Raw genomic sequence first — 27,929 nt, 5'->3', positions numbered from 1 at the left:
GTCGCCACAGCCTGGCACTCAAGGGGTGTCCCCTCTGTGGGCTCTGTGTGCCCTCCTCTTGTGGCAGGGCAGCGGCTGCTGTGGGGTGCTGGTGGGCAGGGCTGTTGCTTGCATGGCTGTGAGGCCCAGCTGAGGCTCGGGTGGGCAGGACTCTCAGCAGGGCAGACCCGTTAGTGCTAACAGGTTAGAGGGAGAATTTCAGTGCTAGTGATAGCAAGGTAGCCTGAGATCACAAAAAAGTCTCCTGCTAGTGTCTCAGTCCCTAGGGGGCATCCCAGCTGGTTTCTCCCTCTCCAGCAAACGCTTTAAGATTTAGTAAGTGGGTCCTCTTCGTGTGTGGCCCATGCCCTTTTCAATCTGGTGTCTTTGCACTTGTTTTTAGGTTGAGTGAGTTTGGGCACAGGCCCTTTAAGGGCAGGTTTTTCTGTTTACTACCAAGCAGGGCCCTCTGGGACTCCCTGGCACAAAGACTTTCTGTGTCCCCCATTTCTTTGATTACAGGAAATAGCTTTCATTCAGCCTCCATGACCTGAGTTCCAATGGGCAGATTCAAACAGTTGCTAATTAGGGAAGGGAGGGGATGCGAGACCAGGGAAAAACAGTCAAGAGAAACAGTAGTGCAGCCTTGGTCCTGGTTCCCCATCAGTGGATAAACAACAATATCTTTGAGCTGTTTGGGAGATACTGAAACCCCCTCCAGGTGGGAGAAGTTAACGATTAATGATAGTATGCTGCCCACAAGCCTGTAGACCCCAGACCAGTTGGAACCAGTGAAGGTTGATGATGCTGACGCTGACATATGTCTCTACCAACCCATCAGAAGAATGTCCATGTGATCACGCCCTCTTTGAACGATGTTTTTTTTTTTTTTTGGCTGCGTCAGGTCTTCATTGCTGCATGTCGGCTTTTCTCTGGTTGTGGCGGGCAGGGGCTACTCTTCGTTGCAGTGCACAGATTTCTCATTGTGGCTTCTCTTGTTGTGGAGCATGGGCTCTAGGTGTGTGGGCTTCAGTAGTTGTGGCACACAAGTTCAGTAGTTGTGGCTCGCAGGCTCTAGAACGCAGGCTTAGTAGTTGTGGCACACGGGTTTAGTTGCTCCACTGCATGTGGGATCTTCCTGGCCCAGGGCTCGAACCTGTGTCCCATGCATTGGCAGGTGGATTCTTAACCACTGCACCATCAGGAAAGCCCCGAACCATTACTATAAAACTTCTCACTATCCTCTCCAAGTTGGAACACATAGTTTTTCGAGGTACTAGCCCTCTGTTTCCCCCTTTGCTTGGCAAAGTAATAAAGCTATCCTTTTCTGCTTCACCCAAAACTCTGTCTCCAAGATTCAGTTCAGCACCAGTGTACAGAGAAGCTGAGCTTTCAGCATCATGTTCTCTGCAGTTCTGTAGTTTTCCTGGTCATATTTCCTATTGGTTTTCAAAGACAGGTGTTCTGGGGACTTTGTCCTGTACAGGATCTAGAGGTCGTGATGCCAAGTGAAGGGTATTTCCTATACTCAAAAAAATGGGAGACACAAAGTTTTTGTGCCCAGGAGCCCTACAGGGCCCTGCTCAGTATCAGTTGGCATGCCTCATGTAGAGCTCAGCTCTCTCCCTCCTTTGTGGTCCCTCCTGATTCTGGATCGCTGCAGCTGGGGCGTGGGTCTTTCCTTGGCGAGAATGTGTCTCTGTCTCTCCTCCCTATCTTGATGCTGCCCTTTTCCCTTTGTTGTGGAGGCTCTGTTCATTGATAGAACATAATTCTGTCAGTCCCTTAATTGTACCCAGTATTGTAGAGCAGCAGTCCCCAACCTTTTTGGCACCAGGGACCAGTTTCATGGAAGACAATTTTTCCATGGATGGGGTGTGTAGGGGGGGTATATTTCAGGTGGTAACGCGAGCGATGGGCAGCGGCAGATGACACTTTGCTTGCTCGCCCACCACTCACCTCCTGCTGTGCAGCCCGGTTCCTAACAGACCGTGGACCAGTCCACACCCTGGGGGCTGGGGACCCCTCTTGTAGAGAATGCATTCCTATTGACACCTTGAATTATGTCTTATGGACTGTAATGGAACACCACTGTTTCAGGAGTCTAATAATAGCTAAGCTTAAGCATGTCTAGACCCTGTATTAATTGCCTTAACAGGCATTATTTTACTTAATCATCACAGCAGACCTTTAAGCTATAGATAAGAAGTATTATTTAAAGATAAGGAAATGGAGTCTTCAAGAGGTTAAATATTTTATAATCCAGAGTAATACATCAAACTGTTGAACTAGGATTAAAGTTCTGATTCTGGAACCAGAGTTCTAACCACTATGCTCTACTACCCTTCTGAGAAATCTTTTTTATTGTGGTAAAATATACATTAACATAAAATTTATCATTTTTAAGTGTACAGTTCCATGGCTTTAAGTAATGGAACCTTTACCACTGTCCATCTCCAGAACTTCTTTATCTTTCTCAACTGAAACACAAAGTTTTATGGATACATGCCATAGATTTTTTGAAATGTTGTGAATACTTCTAGATGTTCAAAAGGTAATATTTTAAAGTGTGTATTCTTAATAAATCATAGGAAAACCTTAATGATGCTTGTATGCTGATATTATCTGTATACCATCATAAATAAAAAACGATAACTAATTCAAGGCGTCACTGATAATATAAGCTTCTTAGCTCATAGGAACACTGTTTGGGCTTCTTAATAAATAGTTTTACTAAATCCTATTTGGTCAAACTACATACACAGTTGATTTCTTTTTTTTTTTTTTTTTTGGCGGTACGCGGACCTCTCACTGTTGTGGCCTCTCCTGTTGTGGAGCACAGACTCAGCAGCCATGGCTCATGGGCCTAGCCGCTCTGCGGCATGTAGGATCCTCCCGGACCGGGGCACGAACCCGTGTCCCTGCATCGGCAGGCAGACTCTCAACCACTGTGCCACCAGGGGAGCCCCACAGTTGATTTCTTTAGTTCACTCACATAAACCATTCAGTGTGAAAAGATTGGCCACATTGCTTATTTACTCAGAGGATGGGGCAGCGCTAATGAAACTCCACATCTAGAAGCCTTTTCTAGAGAGCCTTCAGAGCCTGCAGTATTTACTTGTAACCTCTTTAGTGGTACTAGTTCTTTATTCTTTGGGGGTGGATTTGATGGTTAGAAACATCTAAAGTCACTCAGTTTCAACTTTGCAAACTAAAATAGATGATGAAGTTGATACTCTGCTCTTCATTGATTTGTCAAATATTTATTGAACACTTTTTACCATGATTATTAAAAATAAATTTTCTAAAAATAATTGAGGCTAATATTTATGGGTAGTAATACAAGTTAGCTTTAAATTCCAGAAAAAATCTTCCAAAAATATTTGGGCAGAGAAATCATCATTACAAAGGGACTGTTTGTATTTCCATTAAATATTTTTGGCGTGCCTTCTGTGAGCTGGGCACTATGCTAGGCATTGGAGATATGATGGACATAACACATACAACACATAATATACAGATGACCCTTAACTCAGGTTTGAACTGCACGGGTCCTCTTATACGTAAATGATAAATACATACTATGGCACTACATGTCCGTGGTTGGTTGTATCTGGATGCAGAACTACAGATATGCAGGGCCAATTGTGAAGTTAAACACAGGTTTCTGACTGCACGGGGGGTCAGCACCCCTAACCCCCACATCGTTCAAGAATCAAATGTGTATACACATAACACACAATACATTATCCCTGCTCTCTGAGTTTATAGTGTAGTTAGCATATATGAAATGTATATACTAGCTTTAAAAAACTTAAAACACATCTACTTTTTTAAGAGTTCTCAGTGTAGCTTCAGAACAGATGTACATAAATAACTTAGCATGTAATTTGGGCCGTAGCTAGAATAGAGGGATGAATAAAAGGCTATGAAAATGGGGAAGAAAATTGTGAGAATAATACAAAGCCATGTTTAAATTGACTTCTCACTACATATGTAGTTGGTTGAAATATATTTTTATATGATGGTTCTTTTATGTTTCTATATATGCTATTTGTTATAAAACAAGTTGTCATTTTTTGTTTTAGACCAGCTGGTGGGAGTGACAAATGGACAGCAACAGCCTGTGACTGTCTCTCGTTGTACCTCACTGGAGCCGTAGCAACCATCGTCATACAAGTGTGTGAACAGGTACAGTAGATGTGTACTGGTTATTTCATTGACATTTTCTACAGAAGCATTTATTTTGTTGAGAAAATAATAGTAAGCTGTTTGGATTTTTTTTTTGGCTGCGTGGCATGTGGGATCTTAGTTCCCCAACCAGGGATCGAACCTGTGCCCCCTGTAGTGGAAGCGTGGAGTCCTAACCACTGAACTGTCAGGGAATTCCCTATTTGGATATTTTTTTTGCAACCTTTTTTTGGTCTTCAAGTTACCACGCCTGTTTGGGAATTCGCTGGCAGTCCAGTGGTTAGCACTCCATGCTTTCACTGCCAAGGGCCCAGGTTCTGTCCTTGGTTGGGGAACTAAGATCCTGCAAGCCACACGACCTGGCCAATAAAAAACACTGTAACGCCTGTTTCATAATAGATACGTACTGTAAATGATTATATGAGTGAATCAAAACATTTCTAAACTAATATTCTTGAGTTGATAATTTGCATATTAAAAACCAGAAGGTATGTATGCTAGAGTGCAGTTCTGAAGCCTTTGATATTCTTTACGAATTGGTAGTTAGGCTTCTAGTGAAATCATATTAACTGTACATCATAAAAGGTGTTTGTATGAGTGCCGATTTGAGAAGAGGATACATATATAGGACATGTCCTTTCAGAACACTAAGAAATATTCCTTGTCTCCTTAACTTTTTTCTAATTTGATACATTTTATTGCATTAATGATAAGAATTTTCTTGTAAGTCTTTCCATGTTAATTTTTTCTTTGTGTACTTCCCCCATTTTTATAATTCCATATAAAACAGAATATATGTTTTGTAGTTCTTTCTTTGGCTTTTCACAGCAGAAGAAAGGCACACCTGTGAAAATATATTTTAGTTCTATAATTACAAAGAATTCAGGAGAATAGAGAACTTGTAATTGAGGATGTTTTCCTCCCTCCCCAATCTGGGATGGAAAACACAGTTTTCAGTCGTCCTTTTTTCTCCTCCACTTGGTATTTTTCACCTGGACAGTGAAGTCTTCCTGATAGACTTCACAAAACAACTGTCTTTCTCTGTTGACTGTCTTCCATGCTGTTTTCTCTCTGATATGTTCCGATATCAAAATTACTTGGTTGGGAATTTTTCTTTCTGGCATGGAGAAATGTGGAGGGAATACCTGTGAAAAGTGTAATGTTTATATGAAGTTGCGTTTTTGTGTCTCTGCTCTTAAATCACTGCAGGAAAACAACACAACATGGCCATTACCTGTGAAAATTTTCTGCAGAGATAAAGAAGGAGGGTGTGTTGATGTCTCCAAATATTTGATTAAAAGGGGTTTGGCTTTGAGAGAAACGAGGTATAGACTATTTTTTTAAAACAGCATTTTGTGATGGAGGCTTCTTATGTGCCTGTGTAAATGTTCGTATCTGTGTGTGCTCAGACATGAATTGCCTCTTGTTTGCTCTTAAAAATGATTTATAACCTAATCCTGAGGAGCCAGCTTAGAAGTAAATTCATTCAGAATTACTAAATGTTTAAATTCCTAGACATTTTTGCTTTTATACTTCCCCCTTTGCTCTGGCATTTATCAATACATTTTAAACTAAAGGAAAAGAGAATTACACAGTGGGTACCAGATCTGAACCCTTTGGCCTCATTTGCTTAAGCAGAAATGTTTAAGCTTTATGTTGGAAATTCTGGTAGGTATATACCAAAATATATTTGTGTGATATAGGTAGCAAATGAGTAGAAATGGGTAGCCAAAAAAGTAATTGAACAATATTTACATGTAAAGATCCTTTCAGATACTACATTTGGGGTTTAAATACCTTTGATCCAAGGGGAGAAGGATCAGGATATCACTGTAACCCAAGTTTCCTCTTTATCTTTTTCCTTCTAGAGGTAGAGGTATATTAGAATTGCAGATACGTGTTCCAAGTGGTCACATTCTACCATACATGGCCAGATTTCTTTTTTTTATCTTAGATTATTATACCTTACCTTATTTGGATCAGGACCCCAATCTTGATGAAATGGAAGGAGAGTGAGAGATCAGAAATAATACGGAACCCGAGGTAGTTGGCCAGGTGTGGTAGATGCTGACTTCACTGCCTGGGCCTTGGCAGGCAGCCAGGCTCTGCATCTAGTCCTGCATTCACTGACTTCAGGCTAATACAGTTCCTCGCTGAAAGAAATGTTAAAGTGAAAATGCTGGGCAAGTTTATATTAACTAACAATATCTGCCACTAATTTAATGTTCTTTTCTACTTTTCTGGCACTAAAACTACTACCTCAAGGCTGGGAGTGATGAGGGAGCAGTGTTAGTTGAGGAATTATGCAGCTATTATCTTATCAGTGCTCATTTCCTTTTGAAAGAAAATACAGGAAAGTGGAAGAAACAAAAATCTGCCATCATTTTTCTAACATAAACAATGTTAATATTTCCTTCTAGGGTTTTTTATAGGCATGTTTTTTTAATTGGAAGGGAATAACAGGAAGTAAAGCAATTATGAATGAATATAGCATGTGTTACCACTAACACTTAATATCTGAATAGTATGGAAAAACTGTATTTTTTAAGGGACTCATTATCTTTGTATTATTTTATGAATGTTGATAACTTGCCACATGTATGATCTGTCTTTGGGCTAAACTAGAATCAGCTTGAAGCTGTTGTATTTCCCAATAACATCTAGTTAATTGTATGACACTTGGGATATACTTAATAGATTTTAAGAGAGAATAGCATGTAAATATGGGATAGTAATTTAATGCATTTAAGTGAAATTATATTGCTTTATTATCATCAAGTTCATGCATAATTTAAAATAATTTTCATTATAACTTAAAGTATGCTCATTTTTATGTAACAAATTAGACTAGGATATCCTAGATTAATTAGACTAGACTAATCCTTCAAGTATATTTGAAGGATTCTTTTTATATTGTTTTCCCAGAATTTTTTTATTTGCTCATGGTTAGATATATTCTTTTTTGCATGTTACAGAACTAATAAATTATATAACAGCCATTCATTATCCCAGAAGTCTCTGGAAATCCCACTGGTACAAGGAGAGTCAGTGGTTACTAAGTGTATTAAAATTAACTCTGACCCTGACAAAAAAGCTGCTGATATTCTCAGTGAACACGAGGTGTCTGAATTTAAGGAGAAAATTCTAGAACCAAGAACCACTGGATGCTATAAACCACCAGCTATTCCTAACCAGAAAGTATTTGAGGCAGTAGTCAGCTGCATTGGTGATGATGGAACTATATTTGTGGTACCTAAATTATCAGGTAAGATCTTTCACATTATGCAGTATTCTGTACAAGTGGTCGCTTTTACTACTAGAGAATTTTAATTGGAAGGGAATATCTCTAGTAAAATACACATGGATTGAAATTCCTTGGGCAGATATTTAACCTTTCTGAACCTCTTTTTCACTGAGTTGTTGTGAGGTTTGAATGAAATAATGCATGAAAGGTGCTTTGCACAATGCCTAGCACATGAAAATCATTTATTGAGACATTGGGAATGGATAAACATTGGGCCTGAGATAAGCATGGGGGGACAGGTTCCAGTTATACAAGTTTGGAGGCTCTCTAAGAAAAAAGAATACAAATGTTTATATTCGTTTAAAAGTGAGAAAAGAAGTCACAACAAATGACTGGAGAGTCAGGGCCATTTGAGATTCAGGTCCTTCCTGAGATCTCTTTAGCTTATGTACTAACGCTTCCTTTCTACAACCTGAGTGTGTCCAGGACACTTGATGACTCACAGCAGCTCTAGCTTTCACGGGACTTAAGCTCCGTTAGCTTCATAGTAAGTCCACCTACGGATAGGGGTATGGGGGCTACGAATTTGTTGAAATTTTTGTCTCATGTGTTGATCTGCTAAATACTGTTTTTTAATTTGAAAACCAGACTAAATCTGTGTAATTGGCTATTCTAGAAGTGAGTAGTGTTTCAGACCTGTAGCAACAGTACTTAATCCAGAAACTTTGCTTGACGTGTGTAAATAATCATAGCTAGAACTGGTTGGTGTGTAAATAATCGTAGCTAGAACTGGTTGCCAGATGCCTTACTTTCAATCTCCTGCAATACTGATAATGTGGGCTAGCACTATTACACCCAGTTTACAGAAGAACAGACTGAGGCTTATGCCCAGGAGCTCGCAACTAAAGTAGTAGAACTGTTATAGGAACTGACACCAGAGCTTGCCCTCTCTGGCATCAGTTATGGGCATATAAATTTACTGTGGAAATAACGAGCCAGTTAGCAGGAAGTAGCAATATTAGAATTTTAATATTATACCCGCAGCACTATGCTGTATCTAAGCATCAAATAACAAAGAGCTTTTAATGATTCTTGCACTTCCAAGATAATGCTTGTGTTTGTAACCATAGATCAGAATAATAATTTACATGTTGTTAGTCAGTAGTATGTTTCGAAACATATTGAAGCTATTGACTAAATTAGATTTTTATTAAAGCTCTATTATGTGGGGAGTGATTTTTAATTCCTTTTAATGTTATCTAAGTGATGAAGTTACTAAAGTTTGATGATGACTTCATTTGAAAATGGTAGGGAATTTTTCCTAAATGCTTTCTATTTTTAATAATTTCTTCAGAATTTGAACTAATAAAAATGATGAATGAAATTCAGAGTAATTTAAAATGCCTTGGTCTTTTGGAGCCTTATTTCTGGAGAAAGGGAGAAGCTTGTGCAGTAAGGGGGTCAGATACTTTGTGGTATCGAGGCAAAGTAATGGAAGTCATTGGCGGCACTATCAGGGTGAGTCTGAAATTCTTTGTGACTATTTTAAGGCTAAGTGCTATAACATTAAGAGGTCTTTCAAGTTCAGATACATGAAATTTTGATTAAAACATCTTTTAATGAGTTTATTCATGTAGGAGAATCACTTAGATGCATTATATATTTATTTGTAATAAGAATTCCTCTTTTTATTTTCAAGTATATTTATTAACCTGAATAACAAAAAAATATTTCCAGATAGGGATTTTTACCACTGAAACTTTAATGGTACCACTTATTTGTGATTGGCAGCCTTATTTGTGTGCATGGTGCTAAATAAAACAACTTATTTTCAGTATATTCTATATCTCCTTAGTAAATTTGTTTACGGGACCCCCTAATTTACCCTTTCACATTAGGGTTAATTTACCCTTTCCAGAATACTAAGAATAGTACTTGAGTTTCATCTAAAATCTTCAGAAAGAGCTGCATACAGTTGACCCTTGAACAGCACTAGGGCTGGGGAGCCAACACTCTCTGTAGCTGACCTGAGTATAATTTATATCATTCTTCCATGTCCACGGTTCTGTGTCGCGGATTCAATCAGCTGTTGATCATGTAGTGCTGTAGTAGGTTTTTACTGAAAAAAATCCATGTGGAAGTGGACCCTCATAGTTTAAACCCGTGTTGTTCAAGGGTCAACTGTACTTTGAAAATATGTGTATATAAAAATATAGATGAAAAATGCCTCCATTTACATTGTACTTTAAGTATAGCAATGAAATCAAGAGACATTCAGCCTGTGAAGATTTTGGTTTTAGGAGGGGAGGGAAAATTAAGAAGAAAAGTCTTTTGTTAATACTTGAACAGGAGATTATTATCTATTTGATGATGATACCTGACAATAACGTAGCACTTCAGGTTTCTAAGCTTTTTTCACATATGTGTGTTTGTATTTTCTTATTCGTTTCCAACTATCATAGATGTAGATTACTATTCCCATTTTACCAGTAAGAAAATTGAAATTTATGTTCAGTGATGTGCCTGAGGTCAACATGTCAGTGGGTGGTGGTACTAGAATTCATATCTAAGCATCTGATTCCAAAATTTCTGATCTAAGCCTTGTGCTTTTTGTGCTGGAATACAGACTTTACAGGGTTTTGTGTTTTTTCTTTCCTGGAAGGTATCTTTTATTTTTATTTTTAAAAATTTTTATTGCAGTATAGTTGATTTACAATGTTATGTTAGCTTCAGGTATACAGCAAAGTGATTTAGTTATACATATACATTTATTTATTTTCATAGGTTTTTTAAAATTTTTATTTATTTATTTTTGGCTGTGTCGGGTCTTGGTTGCTGCACATGGGATTTCTCTAGTTGGCCGCGAGTGGGGACTACTCTTTGTTGAGGTGTGCGGGCTTCTTACTGTGGTGGCTTCTCTTGTTGCAGAACACAGGCTCTAGGCGCGTGGGCTTCAGTAATTGCAGCACGCAGGCTCAGTAGTTGTGGCTCGTGGTCTCTAGAGCACAGGCTCAGTAGTTGTAGCGCACGGGGCTTAGTTGCTCTGCAGCATGTGGGATCTTCCCAGACCAGGGACTGAACCCATGTCCCCTGCATCGGCAGGTGGATTCTCCACCACTGCACCACCATGGAAGCCCTTCATAGATTTTTTTTTTTTTGCGGTACGCGGGCCTCTCACCGTCGTGGTCTCTCCTGTTGTGGAGCACAGGCTCTGGACGCACAAGCTCAGCGGCCATGGCTCACAGGCCCAGCCGCTCCACAGCATGTGGGATCTTCCCGGACTGGGGCACGAACCTGTGTCCCCCACATCGGCAGGTGGACTCTCAACCACTGCGCCGCCAGGGAAGCCCCTTCATAGGTTTTTAATAGAAGTAAGATGGTTTCAAATTTTGGGATACTATTTAGGTATATGGATACTCAACAGATTCATGTGTTTATATGCAAATGAGTATTTTCACATACATTTGAATTGTTCAGATAACTTTTCTAATCTAAAAGTAAATTGAAATTCAATTTTCATTAAGTTATTAAATTCATAATCTTTACATATATAGGATCCAAATAAGATAGTGGTGAACTATATTTTTTTCATACTTTCTAATATCTCTTTTTTAAATTCGAGAGTATTTTGATATTTTAATCATCATTTTTAATTATTTTCCTATGCATTTCAAGTATACACAATAAATTTTTCATTCCTTAACCTGATATCTTTCAAGGTTATCCTATGATCCACATTAAGAAATAGACATTACATGTAATTGTACATACCCTAACTACCTGTGAAGTACTCAGATAATTTTTATTTAATTCTATTTCATTTTTTTAATGCTGACTGCCAAGACAGCCCAATTAAACAGTGATATGTTAATTTCATTAAGTTGGGGTAACAGAAGTAACTTATTGACATTCCTTATTCTTGAAACAATTTAGAAACTGAATAATCAAAATTAAATAAAGCACTTTTAAAAATGGACTGTTGAGGACTTCTAGTTTCTGGTTCCACATTTAAGAAGCTTTGAAGTTGCCACACCATCCTAACAGCAAGTAAAAAGCTGAACAAACTGAAAAATCTGTAACTCTTCTTGTATCTGTAAGAGAGGGAGTACAAAGGGCAAACCACTGCCCCAACAGTTAGAGAGTCAGGTGAATATAGGGAGTCACAGCTTATGGGAGCAGAGACTGACGACCAGAACTCTAATGGAAGAATTGCTGGAATTTTTTTTTTTTTTTTTTTTTTTTTTTTTGCTGCACCACATGGCTTATGGGATCTTAGTTCCCCAACTGGGGTTGAACCTGGGCCCTCGGCAGTGAGAGCCTAGAGTCTTAACCATTGGACTGCCAGGGAATTCCCAAGAATTACTGGAATTTAGTGTGGACAACTCTGAGAGGCAAAAACTCCAGGGAACCCAGTCATCAGAAGGTTCCACACGGTTCTATGAGATTTATCTCCAAGAGCTTGACCAGGTTCTCACATAAATATCAGAGATGCTTCCAGCAGAGGAAGGAGAAAAGGAACCATTTTGAAATACGCTAGAGCATTCTGTTTTTCTTAATAAGGCCTGCACTCAGGAGACAGTAGTTAAGCAGGGCCTAAGCATCTGGGGTATTATCAGAGCCTAATCAACCTGGGGGAAAGGAAATTACCCAATTCCAGTTAACTCTAGCTTTCCACATTGGAAAAAGACCCAACTCCAGCTCACTATATCATCCTTTCCCACTTTAGGGAGTAGAGCAAAAAACTGAGAAACACTTGTGAAGTTCACAGTCTGAAAGCATAGTCTCAATGAAAGACTGAGACGTAATCATAAGACTATAGAACATTTCCCCTCCCGCCACACCTTCCTACCACATTACTGAAGGCCCATTTATAGCAGTTCGTTTTACACAGTACATATCTGGCTATCAAGAAAAAACTACAAAACAGTATGATATTGGCATAAAAAAAAGATGCATAGATCAGTGGAATAGAATAGACAGCCTAGAAATAAACCTACGCACATGTGAACAATTAATTTATGACAAAGCCAAGAATATACAATGGGGATAGGACAGTCTCTTCTATAAATGGTGTTGGGAAAACTGGACAGCCACATGCAAAAGAATAAAACTAGACCACTGTCTTAAACAATACACACAAATTAACTCAAAATAGATTATAGGGCTTCCCTGGTGGCGCAGTGGTTGAGAGTCAGCCTGCCAGTGCAGGGGACACGGGTTCGTGCCCCAGTCCGGGAGATTCCCACATGCCATGGAGCGGCTGGGTCCGTGAGCCATGGCCGCTGAGCCTGCGCGTCCAGAGCCCGTGCTCCGCAATGGGAGAGGCCACAACAGTGAGAGGCCCGTGTACCACCAAAAAAAAAAAGAGTAGCTATAATGATTTCAGAACAGACTCAAAGCAAGGAAGGTTATCAAGGAAAAAGGGCATTACATAATAAAAAAGGGTCAGTTTTCCAAGAAGACATAAAATTCTGAATGTCTTAATAAATTCTTAATATGGCCCTAAGAACAGAGAGTCAAACTACATGAGGCAAAAACTAGTAGAACTGCAAGGAGAAATAGGTGTATCTACTATCATAGTTGGAGACTTCAACACACCCCCGCCCCCAATCAGAAATGGACAGATCCAACTGGCAGAAAATCAGTAAGGACATAACTGAATTCAGCAACAACATCATCAACTGCATATAATTAGCATGTATAGAATTATTCCTCCAACAACAGCAAGATACACATTGTTAAGCTCACATGGAATATTCACCAAGATAGACCACATTCTGGGCTGTAAAACACACCTTAAATTTAAAAGAATAGGAATCGGTGTTTGCTGTCAGACCACAATAGAGTTAAACTAGAAATCAGTAAGAGAAAGACAACTGGAAAATCCCAAAATGCCTGGAGATTCAACAGCAAACTTCTAAATAACTCATGGGTCAAAGAAGAAGTCTCAAGAGAAATATTAAAATATTTTGAACTAAATGAACTAAACTGCAGCTAAAGCAGTTCTGAGGGGAAAATTCATTGCATTGAATGCATACATACATACATACATACATACATACATACATACATATATATATATATATATATATATATAAAATAAAAGAAGGAAAGTCTAAAATCAATTATCTATGTTTCTACCTTAGAAAATTAGAAAAAGAAAAAAAAAGCCAAAGTAAGCAGAAGAAAAGAAATAGTAAGAGCTCCTGACCAGGTAGAGCTGAAATCTGTGAATCCCTGAAAACAGGAATTCAAGGGGAAAAAAATAATGAGATTTAAAGCTGGTTCGTTGAAAAGTTTGATAAAATTGATAACCCTCTAGCCTGGCTAGCCAAGAAAAAAAAAAGAAAAAGGACACAAATTACTAATATCAGAAATAAAAGGGATATCAATACAGATTTAATGAACATTGAAAGATAAAGGAATACTGTGAACAAGTATACCCACACATTGGATAACCTAGATGGACTAGACCGCGTACCGCAAAAAAAAAAAGCAAGAGACTCATCAAAAAGCTCTTGGAACTAGTAAGCAATTAGAGGAAGATTGCAGAATATAAGGTTAATATACATAACTCAATTTCTTTCTCATATACTAGCAGTGAACAGATGGAATTTGAAATAAAAAACAATACCATTTTACGTTAGCACCCCCAAAACAAAATACTTAGGTATAAATCTAACAAAATATATACAAAGATATATAAGAGGAAAACTGCAGAACTCTGATGAACAAAATCAAAGAACAAAATTAATGGAGCAACACTCTGTTCTTGGATAGGAAGACTCAATGTCAAGATGTCAGGTCTTTTCAACTGTATTTATGGATTCAGTGCAATCCTAGTCAAAATTCCAGCAAGTTATTTTGTGGATATCAGCAAACTTTATTCTTAAGTTTATATGGAGAGACAAAAGAGTCAGGATAGACAACACAATATTGAAGGAGAAGAACAAAGTTAAAGGACTGACAACGCTAGGCTTCAAGACTTAGTATAAAGTTAATCGAGACAGTGTGGTATTGGCAAAGCAAAATACAAATAGATCAATGGAATAGACTAGAGAACACAAATAAACCCACATAAATATAGTCAATGATCTTTGACAAAGGAGCAATGGCAATGCAACTGAGCAAAGATAGTCTTCTCAGCAAATGGTGCTGGAACAATGGAACATCCACATGCAAAAAAATCTAGACACAGATTTCATACCTTCCATAAAAATCATCTCTAAGTGGACTACAGACCTAAATGTAAAACATAAAACTGTAAGACTAGAAAGACAACATAGAAACATAGATGACCTTTAATACGGCAATGACTTTTTAGATACAGCACCAAAGACATGACCCATGAAAGAAATAAGGTACAAGCTGGACTTCATTAAAATTAAAAACTTACCCTCTGCAAAAGACAATGTCAGGATTATGAGAAAACAAGCTAAACACTGGGAGAAAATACTTGCAAAATATACATCTGATAAAGGACTGTTATCCAAAATATACAAAGAACTCTTAAAATTTAACAGTAAGAAAACAAGCCAATTTAAAAAATGGACCACAGACCTTAACAGATACCTCACCAAAGGAGACATACAGATGGCAAATAAGGATATGAAAAGAAGTTCCACATCATATGTCACCAGGGAAATGCAAGTTAATACAAGATAGCACTACACATATACTAGAATGGCCAAAATTTGGAAAACTGACGACACCAAATGCTGGTGAGGATATGGAGCAACTGAAACCCTCCACTGCTGGTGGGAGTGCACAGTGGTACATCCACTTTGGCAGACAGTTTGGCGGTTTCTCAACAACTAAATCTACTCTTAACATATGATCCAGCAGTCGCACTCCTTGGTATTGTTGACCTGAAATAAACAGACTGCCAGATACTTCTCCAGCAAAGTTGGGTTTATTCAGGATCAGCAGAGAATTACAATTCAGGGTCTGCAGGAACGTGCAAGTTCCTGCAAAGCAAGGAAAGGAGAACACGTTTATAGAGAAGAAAAGGAAGTGGGTATGGCTCTAGTAAACAAAGAGTCTGTGGCTTTTCATTGGCTGAGTCCTTCCCAGGAAAGAGTAAGAGTCTGTATTCCTCCTGTTGGGCTCTGCTATCATCAAAGGACATGGAGCTCCCCCTTTCTGATCTCCCAACTCTGTTTAATTGAGGTTTCTGTTTATTAAATTTTTACAGTATTTACCCAAAGGAGTTGAAAACATGTCCACACAAAAACCTGTTTATAAGAGCTTTATTCATAATTGCCAAACTTGGAGGCACCCAAGATGTCCTTCAGTAGGTGAACGGATAAATAAGCTGTAGTGCATTCATACAGTGCAATATTATTCAGTGCTAAAAAGAAATGAGCTATCAAGCCATGAAAAGCCATGGACGAACCTTAAATGCATATCACTAAGTGAAATCAAGTCTGAAAAGGCTACATATACTGTGTGACTCCAACTATATGACCTTCTAGAAAATGCAAAATATGGAGATAGTAAAAAGATGTTTGCCAGGGATCGCGGGGAGGGAGGACAGAGGATTTTTAGGGCAATGAAAACACCCTTTGTTTTCACAGAGCATCTTTATACATTTGTCAGTCCCACAGGGCGTACATCACCAAGTGAACCCTAACGTAATCTATATGGACCTTGATTTTGACGTATCCATGTAGGTTCATGATTATAACAAATTACCACTGTGGTGCAGGATGTTACAGTGAGGGAGGCTGGGGTGTGAGGGAAATCTCTGTGCCTTTCTCTAAATTTTGCTGTGAACCCAAAATTCTTTAAAAAATGAAGTCTTTAGAAAGTTATTTTACAAAATTTGAGGAACATTGGATGACTTAAAAACAAGTTTCTTTCTCATAGGACTTCTCAGAACCTTTATTATGCAGTGTGATTCTCCAGGAAGGAAACATTACATGCAGAGTTTCCCAAACTGTGAAACTGAGGAATACTGAGAAATGTTCTTTTATTAAATGGAAATCAGGACTTCTAAAATACTTGGAAAAACAAAAGAAAAATTTTAAACATCCTCCAAAAAATTGATTATTCTCAAGAAAAGAAAAAGCTTTTGTTCATTTGTAAGAAAACCTTTTGACAGTGAGGTTTGATACACTATGGGATGAGGAAATACAGTGTTACTTTTTTTCTAGAGATTTTTTAAATCCAGATTTATATCTCCTTCTAGAATGTCTTTTTTTTTAATTCTCTTTAATACCAGGGAGTCTTTTCTGTCCCCTAGTTTTTAGTAGTAAGTTTTAATTATGAACTTTGTCCTGTTTCAGGTACAATATTTAGATCACGGATTCACTGAGAAGATTCCACAGTGTCATCTTTACCCTATTTTGCTATATCCTGATACACCCCAACTTTGTATTCCTTGTCAGCTCTATAATACCATACCTGTGAGTAAACAGGGATTTATAGGATGATTAATTTTAAAATACTGTCTTTATTAACAATAGTTTTCTAGAAATTAGAATGTAAGATGAAATCCCTTTCAGTGCAGCAAAAATAATATTTAGAAATAAGCTTACAAAGATAGCTAAAGGGCCTTTATGAAGAAAATGACAGAATTATACTGAAGGATATAAAAATATCTGAATAAGTTAAGAGAGATAATGTCTTCGTAGATGGGAATTTTGTTTGGAATTGTTATTTTTAGTTACGGTTCAAATAAAATTTCAAGAAATTTGAAGCTGGATCAGAGAAGGGAATGGTATATTAATTATCTCTTGCTATATAACAAATTAAGCTTAAAATTTAGTGGTCTAAATCGACAATAAGCTTTTTAAAAGTTTCATACAGTTTCTGTGGCTCAGGCATTGGGAACAGCTTAGCTGGGTGTTTTGGCTCAGGGTCCCTGATGACTCTGCAGCCAAGATGTGCACCAGAAATGCAATAACCCAAAGGACTGACTGGGCTGAAGAACCTGCTTCCAGATGCTCACTCACAGGGCACTGGCAGGAAGCTGGGGCTCCTCGTGGGCTTTTGGCAGGAGGCCCCAATTTCCTGGCCAAGTGAACCTCTTAACACATAAGACGTAATAGTCACTGCTCCTTAATAAATACACATTGTAGTCAGTATACAAGCACTGCTTTGGCATATTGGCCTCTTTTAAAAGTTTTATGATGCTTTGTTTTTAGTGCAGGTTTATCTTTTTAAAGCATAAAATGCTTTAAGAGAGTAACATGGGGGGAAGCTGAGACAAATTATTAGTTTCTTAAGATCATTTTTATCATATACCCATGATATTCTCTGAAAACTGCCTATATATTATGTCCTTCTCTCTAGTGTTATCTGTTTATGGCTACTTTTGTGTATCTTCATTAACTTCCTGCTTTTATTTTGTGAAAGAATCTGAGTTTATTAATCCCAAATAGGTCGGGAATGTCTGGCAACCAGATGCAGTAGAACTCCTTCAGGAACTGCTTTCAAAGAGAGAGGTGGAAGTTCACATTATGGTAATTTGTATTTAAAGCATATATCATTGGGACTTCCCTGGGAGTCCAGTCGTTAAGACTTCGCCTTCTGATGCAGGGGCTGTGGGTTTGATCCCTGGTCAGGGAGCTAGGATCCCACATGCCTCTCGGCCAAGGGACCAAAAAACAGAAGCAATATTGTAACAAATTCAATAAAGACTTTAAAAATGGTTCACATCAAAAAATCTTAAAACAACCAACTTCAAAAAAAAATTAAAAATAAAGCATATATCATTGATTTAGTTTATTAGCCATAAAGTGTTACAGGTAATATAATTTGAGGGATTTTTTTATGAAGAACTATGTTCCTATGTGATTATCAGTTACTCGTTAACATAAAAGAAGTTACCACTTTGGTTCCTAGGCTCACTTTAAATAAACCTAATTTTGAGCAAGTTCCTGAGAACTTCCATAAGCAAGTAACTTGGAAGATTCCTTATTAACAACTTATTTTGACACAAGGAGAGTACTAAGGAAGTAGAGATGTTTTATAAACACACATGGTAGTTTTCAGGATGGTGCTGTGTGTGTAGCACTGTGTTAGGTGCAGGTAATTCCCGTCCTCAAGGGCCCTGTCTAGTTAGTGAAACAGTGAGACACAAGACAAAACCCTAAAGACTTTACACCACAACTTGCTGAGAGCCAGGCAGCTGGTAAAAAGAGTGAGTGCAATAGGAATGTAGAAATGGGAGTTGATGAAGTGCTCCTGACCAGGTAGGTGCGGAGACAGAAATGGGAAATGCATCTACTAGAACAGTAGAAGTTTTGGGAGGAGAAGCAGTGCGAATAGGGTTTAAGAGAAGTAGACGTCAGGCAGGAGGCCCCGCTGGGGGTTCTTGAGCAGTGAGGCAGTGAGAAGATTCTCCTGGAGCTGTGTTGGAGGGTTCAGGCAGAAAGATAGAAAAACTTTAAGGAAGTGTTTCTGTATGAAAGGTGTGATGGCAGGCTAATAAAGACCTAAAAAGAGCCACAGACGCACTTAAATAAAGTGGAGAAGCCTCTCCGCCTCTGGTTATTCACAGCCTCTGTGGACAGTCACGGACGTCCTGCAGAGATGGGAACTGTTCAGGTTATCCAGGTGGCTTTCTTTGCTGCTTAGCTTATTAGCCTAGGAAAAGTGTGGCGTATACCAAGGTACTGGATTTCTCAGAAACCATGCCTGTGCCTGCCCTTGCAGCCCTGCTGCCGTAGCGGACCTTCCCCAGAAGTGTTCCTCCTACCTTACGTGCTCATGGCATGGACCCGGTGCCTCTTACCTGCTGGGCTCTGTCCTGGGCCTGCAGGCGCAGCAAGAGCCGAATAGAAGCTCCTGCCTCCGTTGAGCTTCCATTTTAGTGATGGGAAGTAAAATCAAAAAAATATATATATATATGTTAAATAGTAGTGCTGGCTAGAAAAATGAATTCGGAAAGGCTGATAAGGAGAGGTGGGTGGGGGAGGAGATAACATTTTAAATACAGTGGTCAGAGAAGACATCCCTAAAAAGATAAAATTTGATTGAGACTTCCGAGTGGTGAGAGGACACACCACGCAGTTACCAGATCAGTGCAGAGAGCCGCAGGGCAGGAGACGCCTGGAGTGTCCAAGGAGCAGACGGACGGACGGAGGTGGGAGGCCACCTGTGAGAGGTGCAGTTGTCGCTGCGCGGAGGTGGATGTGATCTGACCTCACAATCTACTGTTTTCACTTTGCACTGGTGAAAACTGGACGGTAGAAAAAGGTAGAAGCAGGAGATCAGCTGGAAGGCGATTACACTTAACTCTGGGTTTGGACTAAGGTGGTACCGAGTGGAAACAGCGAGGAACGATCAGCTTATCAGTCATGTGCATTTCGGTACCTAATGTTTGAAAATAGACCCACGGGTTTGAAAGCTACTATATGACTCCTAGACTGTTGTTAATTTCTTCTGATTCCTGCCATTTTTGGATTTTTAACTAAACTTCATTTCTTTACCCCTGAGCATAACTTTTTCTTTCTCCCTTCTACTTAGTATAAATTATCAGTATTATCTAAAGATGATGTATAGCAAATTGTTTTCTTTACATAACTAGAAAACTCTACCTTATGGACATGTAAATATATTTTATAAAAACCAGAGTAGTAGCATTATTGCCTTGTTATCTGCCAAAATACCAGGAAGAAAATTTTACAAAACGAGTCACTAGTCAAACTAGTAATACTGTGATTGTCAGAAATCTAATTTCATTTTTGCCGACTGTAAAATTTTAATCTTCAAGCAGACTTTATTTTTATAGTAATAATCTCCTTTATTGAACTTAAATAGGAATTACCAGAAAATCCATGGGAGAAATTATCTATTCATCTCTATTTTGATGGAATGTCACTTTCTTATTTTATGGCACACCATAAGTATTGTACTTTTGAACATTCTGAGGAAATATTGAAGGAAGTAAGTGAACTATTTTTCTATAAAAATCTAAACTATAGAAAAAGAAACTGGTTAAAATGTCTTATTTTGTGTTTTGCCTCAAGCCTTCCATATAGTTCTACATGCCTGATATGTTAAGAGGGTCTAGAGGATTTATAAATTCTTTGAGAAAGCAATACCCTATATCATGCTTTATAAAGTCCTAAAAAAGATTTCAATTGCATTAAGAGTCACTTAGTTTTCTATATCTTCAAACCTAATGAGAAGCTCATATGTTCTCTAACGTTTGAATATAGATGTAAATTATAAAATCATAATGGAATTCACTGCCAGAAACGACCTTCTCCCAAGATAAAATGGTTTTGCCTTATATTCAGTATTACAACATTTACCCCAGTTTGCTTTCTTACAGGGAACTCAGAGCCAGATTTTAAGCTTAGCTTCAGTGAATAGCCCGTTCCCAGTTGCCTGGTGCTTCTGTTTTTAATATTTTAAAAAACATAATTAGTCTGTTACAGATACGATTTCACATTGCAGGCTGCCACAAATACTTTGTAGAAATAGGGTACTCATCATAAATAAGAATGTGAACATTTTATATAGCAAGATATTTTTAGACTTGCAGTTCACTTGTTAGGTTTTCGAATATTCATTTTAGTGATAGTACACAACCAAACAGTAGATGTTCAGTTCAATATAGGAAACTACTTTCTTCTCTCAAATAGGAAACTATGACATAACTTTGTACATGCAGTGCTCACAGCCAGTTGTTTCTTTTGAGTATAGAGGTGTGTGTGTGTGTGCATGCGTGCCCCCCGCGTGTTTGTGTAAAGGGTGTTTCATCTGTTAAACAGATTTTATAAAGATCACTTAGTCTCTCTGCCAGGTGTACTCTTCAGTGTGAACATTTAAAAGGAAAGGTAAGAGCTCCCACTCTTACTATAAACTAATGACAGTTGACATGCTTTCAGCATAATTTTGAGGATTCTTGCTGCAATATTAAGATCACTCAGAACACTAAATTTTCCCATAGTTAAGCTGAAATGAATGCCAACAAGGTCATGCACGCAGTTTTTGTGGGATGAAATATGAAAGTGCCTTAAAACAATATTACATAGTTAAAGATAGTTTTATTCATTAATAATACTGTATTATTTCAGAAACCAACAGATTACAATAAAAAGTATGAGGAAGAGAGATGGGAAATAAGGTTTGAGGTAAGTTTCAATCCAAATATTTTGAAAATTTGGACACTTCATCAGTACAAATAATCTGATACAAGATCAGGAAGGTAAGCATAACAGCTTTATTGAGATAATTTACATACCATAAAATCCAACTTTTTAAAGTGTACAAGTCAGTGGCTTTTAATATATTCATAGAGTTGTGCAATCATCACAATGATCTAATTCCACAACATTCCATCTCAGAAAGAAGCTCCATACCAGCAGCAGTCACTTTCCATTTCCCCTTCCCCAGTTTCCTGGAAACTTTCTGTGGGTTTGTCTGTTCTGGACGTTTCATATAAAGGGAATCATAGCCCTTTGTTACTGGCTTCTTTCATTCAGCATAATGTTTGCAGGGTTGAATCATGTTGTAGTATGTGTCCTTTTTATTGCTGAATAATATTCCATTATACAGATACACCACATTTTGTTTATCCATTCATCTGTTGATGGATACTTGCGTTGTTTTTACCTTTACAGATAGTGAATTAAAGCTACTATGAACGTTTGTGTACAAATTTTTAAGTGGATGTCTGTTTTCAGTTCTCTTGAGTATGGACCTAGGAGTGGCATTGCTAAGTCATATGGTGACTATGTTTACCATTTTAAAGAACTGTGAAACTGTTTTCCAAACCAGCAGCATCATTTTACTTTGGTACTAGGATTGTACAAGGGTTCCACTTTTTCCATATCCTCACCAAGACTTATCTGACTTTTTTCCTAGCCATCTTAGGATAGGTGTGAAGATACAAGTCCCTTATCAGATATGATTTGCAAATATTTTCTCCCATTCTGTGGGTTGTCTTTTCACTTTCTTGATGGTATCCTTTGATACACCAGAGTTTTAAATTTAGATGGAGTCTAGTTTATCCTTTTTATCTTATTTTTTCTTTTGTCACTTTTGCTTTTTGGTGCAAGAAGTGTTTTCATAAGTAAAATGTTATTTAAAATTTTAAGTAGAATTTAATTCCTATAATTATAAAAATGACATGCTTGTTGTAAAGTGTTCTGTAACAAATCAGTAAAATTCAACAGTAGGTAGTCACTTCTTGCTGAAATCTAAGTGATTCAAATATGTTTTGTTTTGCCACCAGTTTGGAAATGTTAAATAGTAATAAGTGAGTCTGCAAATTTGAATATGATTGTTTTAGTATTTATCACCATATTAATCACCATATTCAAGTGTTTTTTTAACTTACTAAAAGAAAAATCCCCTATATTTTTATATGTATATTTCTTTTAACAACTGCTAACTGCCTTGATCCTCTTTGGAATCATATAACTTTTAATTACTCCTTATGCTTTTATAGAGCTTAAGAGAGAGCACACTTTTTTCATGATTTTTAACTTAAATCTTCCTTTGTCATTTCATATATTAGTTTTTATTATAAAATACTCTAAAAATAAATGAAATAGCACAGAAATGTGAAAAGAAGTCGCCCCAATTCTACATTTTGAACACCCCAGTCCGTCCCACTAAGCTGCCGCAATTTGTTAATCATTCTTCTAGAGTTTTATGTGTTTTAGGTAAATATTATATATAAGTAAATATTCCTGTGGGGTTTTTTTTTACACGAAATCTTTTTTTTGGGCAGGGGACAAAAGATTGCTAAAGATCTTTTGATTATTTATCACATTTTGGTCCCACTACAACAAAATTATTTTGTGATTTTCAGTGTCTCAGCTAGATTTTTGCTAAATGAAAGTAAATTGGCACTGTAATAAGCTTTAATAACGTGGTGGGTTTCTGTAATAGTCACTCTGAAATTGGAATTTATTTTTGGTGTTTTAGGAATTGCTCTTGCCTGAAACAGAGACTCCTGTTTTACCGCCATATTTGTCTTCACCTCTTCCTCCCCCTGGAGAGCTCTACGGTGTTCAAGTTAAGCACGTTGTCTCACCCAGCGAAGTACGTGATTCCAGTAATGCTGGTGGTTAAAAACATGACAGGCAGTCTCGGTCTTTAACTCTAGGGTTGATTCTCCACATTTCCATCTTCCTGATTTTCATAGCTGACAGCTGGTGGCCGCTAGGTTGCCTGCCCTATAATGTCGTCTTCAGACACTTGTTTGTACTTAATGAGGCAAGTGTTCCTTAATCACTGTTGGGTTTTCCAAGTATTGTGTAGCTTTTTCAATCAAATATTTAGATTGTTAAGTTGGAACTTATTTCCACCTGTGAAATCTTATTAACATCTCATTCCCCTGTCCTCTTCCTACATTGAACTTAGGTGCTCTTTATTCGCTGTTTTTCCATACCACTTATCACCTTGTAACAACACACTGTGCCACTTCCTTATTTTCTTTGTCTGCTTCTTCCCACTGGAATGTAATTCCTTGAAGACAGGGATTTTTGTCTGTTTTGGTCAGAGGTGTATCCCTAGAACCTAGAATACTGCCTGATATAGTAGGCACTCAGTAAATATTGACTGAATGAGTAAGTACACTAAAGAAAATTCAATTATATATGCTTGGCTAACAAGAGAGAAAGAAATGACAAATTAAGTGGCCAGGCAGTCCCTCAGCCATTTTTACACAGTAAACCATTCTTTTCACAGACAAGAAGAATTTGCTCCATAATTTCATCAGAGAACATAGTAGTGCAAACTATTGTTGGTTTTTATGATTTTTAATTAGTTATTAGTCACCACATAAATTACCCCAAATTGAGCAGCATAAAACAACACACGTGAAAGTTGGGAATCCAGGATCTCGGGTTGCAGTCGGGGTGTGTGTGGGGTGTGCAGGATCCACTTCCAGAGCCTGAGTGCTGGGCCCCGGCCCCGGGTCTGCACGCTCCCCTGGTGGGCTGAGCGCCACCAAGGCAGAGACCACGCCTTTGACAACCTGGGCTCGGCTGTGACCACCGCCGCTGTCGTGCTTTCCAGTCACAAAGAGCAAGTCTGGTTTGCTGTGGGGACTTGACTCTGTGAGGACTGTGAGGCTGTTGCTGGGGACTGGCTGCACAGTCGTTCTGTCCACATCATGAATACTAAAAATTACAGAATCTGAACTTTTTCCCTTCCCTTCTCCCCACTTAGGTGTATATTTGCCTTGACTCTGTAGAAAACTGTAATCTGGTTAAGCAGCATGATGACACAGTTGACAGTGGAGTCAGCTGGGAACCTGAGCCTGAGAGCCTTGAGGAAGCGCTAGGGAGGTTCAATGTGGATGTGGAGACATTCTCTCCTCTGACGGACTTCAGAACAGGTACTAAACTTTCAGAGTAAAATGGGATTCCTAATGAAGCCACTGTTTTGTTTCAGTGCTGATGAGACTGGGTTGTTTCTAAGGTTAACTGGTATTTTTATCACCCTCACTTGATATGCATGGTCTCTTGCCTTGGGGCGCTTTTGTTTTTCAAAGCTCAGGTCGAACTGTAACATTGACTGCATGAAGATGGCTTTTCTGAGCTTGCAATTTTGCCAGTAGCTCAGATTGTGAGTTGTTACTTGGACCTGAACGGCACTTATTTTAATTACAAGCCACCTAAGCTGCTAATTGTGGTGTGGGTAAGCAGAACTCAGACTGTGTTGAGTCCTGCCAGCATGGGTGAAACCCTGCTTTTTTCCCTTTCTACTTCCCTATCTTTATTAAATATATGGCATTCTCCTATGAGGAAAATGCATCTAGTTACTGGTGATGATGGTTCCTGAATACAAGGAGTGGTGTCTACACATTTTATCAGTATGTGATGTATAGGGATGTATTCATCCTTGGTATTTTGTTCATATCAGAGGATAATTTAGCAAAGGAAAACAGTCTGACGTCCTGTCTGATTTTACTTAATGAGATTTTAATCACTTGTGACCCATGTTTGGCTGATAAACACCACTTGCTGTTCCCTCTGCCTGGAAAGTTCTGGGATGTGTATGTAGCAGGGTCTCTGCTCAGCTATCCCCGAATGGCAGCTCTTCCCTGATGCATCCCACCCCACCCCCTCCTCCCCTCCTCCCGGCCTTTAAGGCAGCACCACAGCAGGGACTCTGTGCCACAGCACTTAAGGAGGGCACATCAGCACTTAAGGAGGGCACCTGGCACAAATAGGTGCTCTTAAGTATTTGCTCAATGAGTGAAAAAATAAACTGTCACTTTTGTAAATTAATTTATAATCTGGAAGAAACAATTCCTTCCTCACTGTGCTCTTCTCTCAAGGGAGGCTGCACAAACAGTCCATGAGTAATGTGATAATTCACGGAGCTATACATACATGTGTGCATTTTTTCTATGGTTGTTCTTCAATTATGTATATGTACAAGTTGATTCATAGACAAGTGCTTATTAAATATGTATGGAATCTCTATTGAAGGAGCTGAATAAGGAATCTATTTAGGTAACACGTTGAGGATATGTGGTTGAAGTGGGTTGGGAGTATATTGTGAAGAACCCTGTAAATTGCAGTCTAAGGACTTGGTACTGCAGACAGTTAAGATGCCATTGACATTTTTTAAACTACAGAGCAATGGAATTGGATTGGAGGAGAAGGAAATTAAAAGTAGGAATAACAGAAACCATTTTACTATCATTTGCAGAAGACAGCTGCCCAAAGGAACAAAAATCGGGGGCATATAAGAAGTGGGAACAATGGAAGGATGGTTTAAGCCTTGGGTGGTGGAAGAACTAGGACTCTGAGAATGGAGAGGTGTCTTTCTTCCAGCCTTTTCCTAACTTAGGAATTAAGAAAAACAAGGTTTTTAAAGTATAAACAGAAAAAAGAGCATAAGTCAACATGTGGCTCACTGTTGAGTGTTTAATTCTGAATAATGGGTAATTGGTGATTATATTTTCTTTGTACTTTACTGTATTTTTTTAAAAAAACGTTTTTAAGAAAATAAAAGGCAATGTGGGGCTTCCCTGGTGGCGCAGTGGTTGAGAGTCCGCCTGCTGATGCAGGGGACACGGGTTCGTGCCCCGGTCCGGGAAGATCCCACATGCCGCGGAGTGGCTAGGCCCGTGAGCCATGGCTGCTGAGCCTGTGCGTCCGGAGCCTGTGCTCCGCAACGGGAGAGGCCACAACAGTGAGAGGCCCGCGTACCACAAAAAAAAAAAAAAAAAAAAAAAAAAAAAGGCAATGCGATTTTCCCCTTTTTGTCTTTTCAGAAATGCCTTGCCTTGCAGAATATGATGATGGCGTATGGTACAGAGCAAAGATTGTTGCCATTAAAGAATTTAATCCTCTGGCTGTCCTGGTACAATTTGTTGATTATGGATCAACTGAAAAGCTGACAATAAACAGGTTAAAAAAACAAAAATGTAAACTTAGTTGAATTAGGATTCTTAGTTTTCTATTCTTTTTTTTTAAATAATTGAAAAGATTTTGCCTCTTTTTTTAAAAGAAAAAAATCTATTTTAAAGCTGCTTATATATTGGGAGTATTTTGTATCTAAAAGTTATTTTTTATTGTGGTAAAATATACATAACATAAAATTTACCATGTTAAAAAATAAATTTTAAAAAATTCTTAGAGAAAAAATTTACATTAGCCATTTTTAAGTATACAGTTAACTGGCATTAAGTATTCAGTGTTGTGTGACCATTGCTACTGTCCATTTTCAGGACTTTTTCATAACCCCAAATAGAAACTGTACCCCTCAATAACATTCCGTTTCCTTTCCCTCAGCTCTCGGTAACCCCTCTTCTACTCCCTGTATGAATTTGCTTATTTTAGGTTCTTCATCAAGTGTAATCATAAGTATTTGTCCTTTTATGTCTGATTTATTTTACTTAGAATGATGTTTTCAGAGTTCATCCAATTGAAGCATGTGTCAGAATTTCATTACTTTTATGACTATATAATATTTCGTTTTTACGTATATACCACATTTTGTTTATCTGTTCATCTGTTGATGGACACTTGGTCTGTGAATAATGCTATGAACACTGACATACAAAGAGCCGTTTTGAGTTCCTGCTTTCAGCTGTTTGGGGGTATTATATACCTCAAAATGGAACTGCGGGACCATATGATAATTCTGTGTTTAACTTTTTCAGGAAATGCCAAACTTTTCCATAGTAGCTATACTATTTATATTTCCACCAGCAACGCACAGGAGTTTCATTTTCTCCACATCCTTGCCGACACTGTTATTTTCCAACTTTTTTTATTGTTGTTTGTGATACTTTTTTAATAGTGGTAAAATACACATATCATAAAATCTAACATCTTAACCATTTTTAGAAGTATAGTTAAGTAGTGTTAACTTTCTTTACATTGTTAGTGCAGCCAATCTCCAGAACTCTCTTCATTTTGGAAAACTGAAACTAACCCTGTGCCTATTAAACGATCCCTCATTCCCTCTTCATCCAGCCCGTCAACCACTGTTCCGCTTTCCCATCTCTATGAATTTTGATTGTAGGTATCTCATACGTCTTTTTGTAACTGGCTTATTTCACTTAGCATGATGTCAAGGTTCAACT

General features: G+C 38.2%; 1 protein-coding gene across 1 annotated transcript in view; it reads left to right on the top strand.

The window, feature by feature from the left end:
* Positions 1-27,929, top strand: part of RNF17 (ring finger protein 17) — a 100,834-nt gene that overhangs the window by 69,883 nt on the left and 3,022 nt on the right. Inside the window, exons 22-32 of the mRNA XM_029210218.1 lie at positions 4,068-4,170; positions 5,380-5,495; positions 7,146-7,435; positions 8,769-8,932; positions 16,702-16,821; positions 17,800-17,880; positions 20,183-20,308; positions 21,448-21,504; positions 23,306-23,422; positions 24,554-24,722; positions 26,613-26,748. Of these exons, the coding sequence (XP_029066051.1) occupies positions 4,068-4,170; positions 5,380-5,495; positions 7,146-7,435; positions 8,769-8,932; positions 16,702-16,821; positions 17,800-17,880; positions 20,183-20,308; positions 21,448-21,504; positions 23,306-23,422; positions 24,554-24,722; positions 26,613-26,748 (1,479 nt within the window). The remainder of the gene's footprint in view (positions 1-4,067; positions 4,171-5,379; positions 5,496-7,145; positions 7,436-8,768; positions 8,933-16,701; positions 16,822-17,799; positions 17,881-20,182; positions 20,309-21,447; positions 21,505-23,305; positions 23,423-24,553; positions 24,723-26,612; positions 26,749-27,929) is intronic.

Source organism: Monodon monoceros, unplaced genomic scaffold (assembly GCF_005190385.1).
Source record: "Monodon monoceros isolate NGI ecotype Baffin Bay Population unplaced genomic scaffold, NGI_Narwhal_1 Super_Scaffold_8, whole genome shotgun sequence".
Lineage (NCBI taxonomy): Eukaryota > Metazoa > Chordata > Mammalia > Artiodactyla > Monodontidae > Monodon > Monodon monoceros.
The sequence above is the reverse complement of the archived record's forward strand: the minus strand, read 5'-3'. Positions and strand labels throughout refer to the sequence as shown.